Source organism: Perkinsus marinus (assembly GCF_000006405.1).
Source record: "Perkinsus marinus ATCC 50983 genomic scaffold scf_1104296929318, whole genome shotgun sequence".
Taxonomy (NCBI): Eukaryota; Perkinsozoa; order Perkinsida; family Perkinsidae; genus Perkinsus; species Perkinsus marinus.
In genome coordinates this window covers 864,092-872,343 of record NW_003216498.1, presented here as the reverse complement: position 1 = coordinate 872,343, position 8,252 = coordinate 864,092, and the positions used below count along the sequence as shown (strand labels likewise).

The 8,252-nt window shown below is 47.6% G+C and overlaps 3 protein-coding genes across 3 annotated transcripts; 1 reads left to right on the top strand and 2 right to left on the bottom strand.

Moving 5' to 3' along the window:
* Nucleotides 1-2,137: 2,137 nt before the first annotated feature.
* Nucleotides 2,138-4,725, bottom strand: Pmar_PMAR012602 (vacuolar sorting protein, putative; the record flags this gene model as incomplete). Its single annotated transcript, XM_002787777.1, has 14 exons — nt 2,138-2,209; nt 2,257-2,377; nt 2,426-2,549; nt 2,600-2,727; nt 2,773-2,857; nt 2,901-2,984; nt 3,034-3,120; nt 3,170-3,292; nt 3,654-3,752; nt 3,801-3,914; nt 3,961-4,109; nt 4,264-4,415; nt 4,522-4,587; nt 4,640-4,725. 14 exons carry the CDS (start codon nt 4,723-4,725, stop codon nt 2,158-2,160), a joined length of 1,470 nt encoding a protein of 489 aa, XP_002787823.1. The 3' UTR covers nt 2,138-2,157.
* A 46-nt stretch (nt 4,726-4,771) lies between these two features.
* Pmar_PMAR012601 (hypothetical protein) lies at nt 4,772-5,674 on the top strand (the record flags this gene model as incomplete). The annotated part of the gene is made up of 1 exon (XM_002787776.1): nt 4,772-5,674. The coding sequence occupies one exon, from the start codon at nt 4,772-4,774 to the stop codon at nt 5,672-5,674; it is 903 nt and encodes a 300-aa protein (XP_002787822.1).
* Nucleotides 5,675-5,762: 88 nt separating this feature from the next.
* Nucleotides 5,763-7,741, bottom strand: Pmar_PMAR012600 (vacuolar sorting protein, putative; the record flags this gene model as incomplete). Its single annotated transcript, XM_002787775.1, has 12 exons — nt 5,763-5,801; nt 5,837-5,983; nt 6,032-6,087; nt 6,134-6,200; nt 6,250-6,345; nt 6,601-6,707; nt 6,914-7,013; nt 7,070-7,156; nt 7,199-7,308; nt 7,353-7,449; nt 7,497-7,608; nt 7,653-7,741. The coding sequence occupies 12 exons, from the start codon at nt 7,739-7,741 to the stop codon at nt 5,763-5,765; spliced, it is 1,107 nt and encodes a 368-aa protein (XP_002787821.1).
* Between the last annotated feature and the right edge of the window lie 511 nt (nt 7,742-8,252).

Sequence of the window (8,252 nt, the reverse complement as noted above, 5' to 3'; positions counted from 1 at the left end):
AAACGAAGAGCTAGCTGCTCAGAGGCAAGAAATAGAGTCACTACGGAACGACAAGGTGGAGGACTTGTCGAAAAATTGAAAATGAGCATTGAACCACATTCTAGGCCGGCATTGAGCAACACTATCAAGGCCAATTGCAAGACATGAAGAACAATATCCTAGGGGACGTCCAGCGGATCCAGGTCTGCTGTCTTACCATTCATCACTGATTCAGCAGTGTATTCTTGGCAGGACGAGATTAAGAGGCACTTCGGTCATCAGAAAGCCGAGAATTCGAGACTACAGCAGCAGATCACTACATTGAAGGTGAGGCGAAATGAGCGATGTCATCGACTGTGCAAGGTGGCGGCTTTAGGGGGAGAAGACTTCTTTACAGCAGCAAATTCTAGGGCTTCAACGGAGGATACAGGAGATCGAGGAACAGATCGGCTCGGACTGATTCCTTCCTCGTTATTTCGCGTAGAATGCTGTGCCTAATCATGCTGCCGTATAAAGTTGTTCACCATCCTCTTTCTATTGAGTTGTTAGTGAAGAGATGGACCGATAGCCTAGTTCATTCGGTCGCTCTATGTGCCCTGAAAGTACTCCTGTTGATACCCAGCAGAACCCCACGGATGATGGAAGGGTAAATGCATGCAATGCAGCATCGCTGTTTAGAACTCCACGAGCTGTGAATGTTGTCTCGGGTAGGTCGCTTCGGGTGACGTCACTCCAGTCCGATCAAGGCGGTCGTCTTCAACAACACTCGTCATGCGATCGCCGGAGTCCAGAGATGTATGCTATCTGTTGAGCACGCCACATGCCAAATAGATACTTCTATGGGTCGCCACGCCTAAGCTGGCTAGCTCCTATACTCCCATCCATCAACGCTTGAAGGACGGGCCCCTTTCGGCCGACCGCATCAAGGGGGCTCACGACTTGACCGAACACGTCAGTCGGAAGTCGCAGGAGGCCCCACTTCTTGTGGAGTTCAAGGCGGAAGTCATTAGTACGACGTGGGTGAATTTGAGAGTAAATAAGGATCGCGCAGATCCTATGGCGAAACGGAGGGCCGCTGAGCAGCTGGTAATGGCACAGGTGAAGAGCTACGCTCAACGGTGTAGAACACGGGCCAAGCTTTACTGCGTTGGAGATCGACACAGTGAGCGATCCGCTGGCTGTTTCTGCATAGTGGCATTGGTTAGGTCCTACCCACAAGAGGAACGGAATCTGGGATACTGCTGAGGGCGTTTGGTAAGGCGTGCTACAACAAGGCGTGGTCATGAGCCTGAACAGTCACCCGGAGTCTCCATCCGCGTCTACCATTCGGACCTCTGTGGCATCTACTGCAGCATCCGAGCGGGATATGGATGATGTCGCGATGGGCGAGCGCTGTGTCCCGACTCGTAACACAGAGCTAAATTTTGAGTCACTAGTGAGCGAGGAGGTGACCGTATACTCCACAGTATCTCCGAACTGTATCTCTTAAAGGCATGCCTACACGAGAGTTTCTAGCTGTCTCTCAGGCCCTTATCAGAACAACCGTTCTCCGCTCGAATGCAGTTGACTTTACATTGAAATTCGCCAAGACTGTAGAAATGCTAGAGAAAAGTTTACGACTAAGGTACCACTCATTCACTATCCGATCCCATAGTGGGCTCGCCTCAGGAAACCAACCCGTCGCCGATCTGTCTGCGGGGCTACGGATAAGTGGATTTCATCGGACGGTTAGGGACCTCGCGAGTGCTTCCTGCTAGCCTCCGACTGGTGTTCAGATATCGATTTACGGCTCAAAGAGGCTCGGCTTTGGTCGGACATCCAATGTGATGGTTCCGATCATGTAGATTAAATTACTCGTTCACTCTTGTATTAAACTCATCCATGGACTTTCCGGAAGGTCCACATGTTCACTTCCACTAATGTGGCTACGCTTGCGTTTATCAACTCTTTTAAGGTCAAGACTACTCGAATAGCAAAATATGCTAACACATTCTTCTTATATTTTCATCAATATTGGGCACAGAATTTAGTATTTTATGATGCAGATAACTACGCTTTCTTCCGATACCGTGCATGAAAAGCCGCCGTTAGTGAGTACGGCACTGTACTATCGAATCAACACAAAACAAGTTGCAATGTGGAAAATGTGAGCACTGTAAAGGCAGTTGTCCATCACGTTTAGGCAACTTGGGCTGAACTCGAGACACTGGACAAGTCAAGCGTACGATACCTAATGCAGCTGATGAAGTTGACGATGACATACGATACACGCCTTACTTTTCTCGATAGTCGGGGTCTTCCTTCAACTTCTTCACATACGCAATAGTAGCAGCCAAGTGGGCCTTCACCGCAAGAATACCCGATACCGAAGATGCTGATGAAGTGTTGTTCATCGAATCTAAATGCGGCACAAGGGTGCGGGCAGTCTAATCGATCGTCAACCCACTGTGACTGTCGAGGAGAGGATTTTTGGCTCCGGACGCGGTACTGTTAGGATTAGCAGACTCAAGCGCGAATTTCACGTGCTCTTCGCAAAGGGCGATCAAACTGCTAATATGCGATGGTAGAACCTGCCATATAAGTAGAATGTTGTCACTCGCCACGAAAATAACTCAATAACCTGTTCGTTGCCCTTGTTGAAGTAGAAAACATAGCGGTCGAGAACGTCAACGAACAGCGACACCGCCGTAGTCTCCGAGATATCCATCTTATCAACATCATTCAGAGTCGAGTCGTTGCCGAGTCCACCTGAGCGAGTAGTGCGAACGCTGTCAAGAGCTCAACAATAACTACTTTCCAAAATCCTCTCAGCAATCTTTAAGCATCGCTGTAGACACTCGAGGACCCGTCGAGGGTCCCATCGATCTCGAGGGAGAACCTGCAGTCTTATTGCATCGTGGTTACCAGATCTAGAATCCTACAGGATTCCAAAACATGTCCGCACAGCAAAGAATTTGTCTGCACTGCTCAGATTGCTGTAGGAGCTTCGCCGCGTGTTGTGTTATCTGAATAAAGCCTTCCCGCGACCTGTCTTGAAGGCATAACCAATTCTACCGTAGTCGAAGTCACTTCGTAGTCCTCAAGAGTGAGGGCCTGCCCAGCTGGTCCGAGGAGAGCTCCAACGAAAAGTGGTATGCATGCCTGATAAAAAACCAGTCGCTGTACTTCCCGACTACATGATTATAACTACACTCTGTTTTGGGGACTCAGTGATGTCGTCCTCATACGTTGCCAAAGCACGGTTAATGAACTCACAGCAAATGGACTCGAACGCGCCCTCACCGTAGAGATTCACTTCGACATAACCGGCAACCTAACACAAACACGATCATCGCCGCCTTGAGCATCATACTATGCACATTGTGGACTAGATGTGTCGGTGACTTCAGGATGGCACACATAAAATGTGTTATTGTCCGTAACTTCAGCAGAATTCAACGAATTTTCCAGCGAGAGGTAGCTCCTTAAAAAGATCGCGATGAGCGCTTTTCAATGGTGTCGTCGAATTTCGTATGAATTATGCAAGTTGCAGACAATAGCACATTTTTTGGGGCACCATGTATATGAAAATTCTGAGGGAATTTTCGGAAATTCTCGTTGGTTTCTGAACAAATTCGTATATAAACTCCTATTGCCAGGGGAGGAAAGCGAATATATGTTCCAACACTGCTTACCGCTGCCGCATCTAACCACATCTTCACAGTCTGCATAGCCGCTGTAGGGCCTCCACCCAATAGACAATGAGAACCGTATGCGTCCAAAGTCTTATAAATCTGCATCATAATGTTAGCGGAGCGATACAGGAAACATCGGAAGACTACGAATTGGAAAGCCTTCTTAGTGCTGTTGAAGAGCCTTGTGTGTTGCAGTTCGAGGGTCCTCACCTTCGGTGCTAACTTCATCGCGCGGTATACTACGGGTACTAGCGTAACCGTCTGAATCGATTCAACTGCATTCGGCCCAGGTGTCCCCTAGTACTACCAATTTAGCTGGACTACCATGCCCCAAATGTTGCCGCATAACACCGAGGAGCTGCAACTCGAGATCAGTATTAGCGTCGCTCTCTCTAATGAGGTGACATATCTTTGCCAAGTTGCACTGGTCGCTGGCAGCCTCTGTAGCATCCGAGGCTGGACAAAGGACACAAACGTCAAATTCAAACAAGTGGTGAAAGAATCCAATTTCGAGTCATTTACCTTCCACGTCGCCAAGATTTATATCCAGATGAACGTCCAAAACAATGGGGAGGTAAAATGCAGATGGAAAGCCCCAATGAGGTACTACCATATTCCTCAGAAATGAGCGGTCGCAAGAGAGTCATGAAGCTCTGTAGACGATTGACATTATCAATAACCTGTCTATCAGGATGCTCGCACATCAGAAGAGCATTGACCATGCCCACGCCACAGTGAGCTTGGGTCTGGGGTGCTAGATACCTACAATAACAACAACAACTGGTAGTAGTAGTAGTAGTAGTAGTAGTAGTAGTAGTAGTAGTAGTAGTAGTAGTAGTAGATCAACAACGCCAGATGGAGGCCATACCTGTACACGTTGCTGTAGGCTTCCGAGAGATTGTCCATACAGCTGAGCCCCAACTCTTCCAATGGTCTAAAGAAGGAGAGGGGGTATGTCAAAGTCGGGTGGACGAGATAGTGCTCACTTGCTGAGGAGATCCACCATGCTGAAGCACGCCTTCTCGTCTGGTTGGATTTTTACTGCCCCACCAGAGAGTTGCTTGTCCAGCATCCGTGCCAGAGCAGTATGAATTGACTGAGATTAAGGCGAGAATACTATGGCAGCGGCGTACCAGGCTAGTGGTCCTGTGACTAGCACCATCACTACTAATGGTCCTGTGACTAGCACCATCACTACTAGTGGTCCTGTGACTAGCACCATCACTACTAGTGGTCCTGTGACTAGCACCATCACTACTAGTGGTCCTGTGACTAGCACCATCACTACTAGTGGTCCTGTGACTAGCACCATCACTACTAGTGGTCCTGTGACTAGCACCATCACTACTAGTGGTCCTGTGACTAGCACCATCACTACTAGTGGTCCTGTGACTAGCACCGTCACTACTAGTGGTCCTGTGACTAGCACCATCACTACTAATGGTCCTGTGACTAGCACCATCACTACTAGTGGTCCTGTGACTAGCACCATCACTACTAATGGTCCTGTGACTAGCACCATCACTACTAGTGGTCCTGTGACTAGCACCATCACTACTAATGGTCCTGTGACTAGCACCATCACTACTAGTGGTCCTGTGACTAGCACCATCACTACTAATGGTCCTGTGACTAGCACCATCACTACTAGTGGTCCTGTGACTAGCACCATCACTACTAATGGTCCTGTGACTAGCACCATCACTACTAGTGGTCCTGTGACTAGCATGACTACTAGTGGTCCTGTGACTAGCACCATCACTACTAGTGGCCCTGTGACTAGCACCATCACTACTAATGGTCCTGTGACTAGCACCATCACTACTAGTGGTCCTGTGACTAGCACCATCACTACTAGTGGTCCTGTGACTAGCACCATCACTACTAGTGATCCTGTGACTAGCACCATCACTACTAGTGGTCCTGTGACTAGCACCATCACTACTAGTGGTCCTGTGACTAGCACCATCACTACTAGTGGTCCTGTGACTAGCACCATCACTACTAGTAGCAGGAAGTGATTTCCCGTTTCCCATAGTACCTGCAAGTGGTCCTGTCTATCGGGATAGAGTGTTATGGTGAACCCAAGATAAGCTCCCATGATATCAATCAGGGACGCCAGACTGCTACGACTCCCTCTACCACGCCCTGCAATCACAGCTCATTCACCACAACACTTCTACTCTAAGACCAATACCTTGTCCACTCTCCGAAGTGTCAACGGTTTGTGCCGCATCGATCTCACTGCGGTCCAACATACGATCGAGATGCGATCGGAAGAGCTCGAAAACGTCCAAGTCGTGAGGGACCGACCCCGGGTTCGACGAAACCTGTCATTGGACATTCTGCGATGCGTTTGAATTCATTCCAAGTCCTACGTATACTGCTAGACGATTCATAAGGTTGACAATGATTGGCTTGAGGTCCACAGCGCCTAACACAGAGACGGTAGGTGTATATATTGATACTAGGGGAAGTACTGTTGGTTTTGCTGCATGTCGTTAGAAGTGAGTCCAGTGTAGAGAGATGATATTCATCCGGGAAGACCTAGGAAGAACATAACAATCTAGACTCAGTCCTCGAACATTAACCTAACCTGTATAATGCAATCTAGTAGATATTGCTGAGCCATAGTATCCTGGCATGAGACCACTTGGTCCAACAGCTTGGGCAAAACGATCGATACGTATATCTGAACTCTGTCAATGAACCTCAGCTAGTCACCACATGATGACCTCAAGTGGCGATCTCGAATAAAACGTGTCCCCACTAAATTGCAGTATATTATATCGATACCCCTGCATAAGGTTGACCATATAAACGGCAGGAGTAACATATCACTATAGGATACGTTGCCAACTATATACAGTTCATAGAACAATACGAATCACTGATACTTCCAAATTTCATGTATGAAATGATGACCGAAGCCCCAAGGCTGTACTACATTCTTATCCATGCCATCGAGTTGGCTCAATCTAATGAGGTTGTTGCCCACAAGAACACGAAGGTCGTGTCGCTCCCTTTCTCGCCTCGCCCGGTCTCGTAGACTACCTGCAGCATTGTGGGAAAATATGCACATGCTGGGCTAGATGTGTCGGGGACAATACGGAAACTTTGGGGAAAATTTTTCGTCATTTTTCAACACTCCTGCTCTAATTCGTATATAAACTTCTGAACTCAGCTGAGGAGAGCCAACATATTTTCCAACACTGGTCTACATTTTTACGGAGCGTACAGACATATCTCCGATGAAGTACCCTGATGATTGAGTCTTATCCACAGTTGGTTGGCCTCCGTGAAGTTGTTGAGTATGAAATCAATGGCGTCGTACACATTGCCCCCCTCGATCCCTTCATACTGACACACCGAGACTTAACAATCGTATAGTAGCAGTGAAGAGAAAAAGACAATACCGCTGAGCCAGTATCTGGTAATTTATCCTTGCAGCACTGCGATAAATAGTATCGTAGGAATAAGCCTCTTATGGGATGCTGAACTCCCTAAAACCACAAAAATAGGAAATTGCGTAAAAAAATCATTACCTTGCAAAGTTCAGTGAGATCGGTGAGTATCTCCTTGGCAGGGGCGTCCTTGCTCTGTATAAAACCCGCTCCCACTGTTATCAGTAAATACAATCGTGGTATGATGTTACCTGATACGTAGAGATATACGGTAAGCCCTGAAATGATAACTTACCTGCATGCTGGACTGACTCGTAGAGAGCGGACAATTTCATACCATGCCTCTGAGTTTCTTGGAAATACAACGCCAACGATTGTAAGTCAGTAAAAACCTACAAAGAGGAGTTGAAAGCACTCTAAGTCGCTACTGATAGGAGACCTGCATATAGAGCTCGTAGTAGGTCTTAGGCTCCAGTGTACCCGTCCTTAGTTCACATATCATGTTGGACGCATGCTTCAACGTCTCTCGCATGTTGTTGTTGGCGATCGACCTGAGAGTAGTAGTGGTGGCGATGTGGAGAAGGAGTGGTATTACTGCTTCATCAGCCATGCCTGTTCCTTAACAACAGCTGATGCTTCTTCTAGTAGACGGTCCTGCTCAGAGTCGGAGCCCGCATTTCTCATGATGGGCAATAGGGAAAACGAGGAATAGGACTACACTTCACTATTGCTCAAGGGTAACGTATATCAAGCCGGCGAGGTATAGGTCGTTACTGTCAATGGAGAGAATAGTTAATATGGCATACGCGAGTGATTCGAGAATTTCATAAGACAAATTAGCACTTTAGTGAAGTGCTTAACCAGTCCGCGTCCGAGTGATTTTTTTCTGAGCTCTGGGTCTGGAAAATTCGCCACCAATAGCAACCGCCTTAGAAAGTCTGATCCACCAAGTGCACGGACAATGGGATACTTCTATTGGCCCTAGTGGGCTAGAGAGTAAGTTGGAAATATTAATAATGCTAAACGTGAATCGCTTCGCTCCGCTGCTTTTGTATTCGCGTGCATCCTCAGTGTTGCGGGTTGTATCCGTTGGAGAAAGATTGACCGGCGTGATGGAGGGGCCGTCTTCGCGAGGGTGAAGGCCCTGAAGAGGTCGGTCGAAGCCTTAGATCAGGAAGACGTGATGATTCAATCA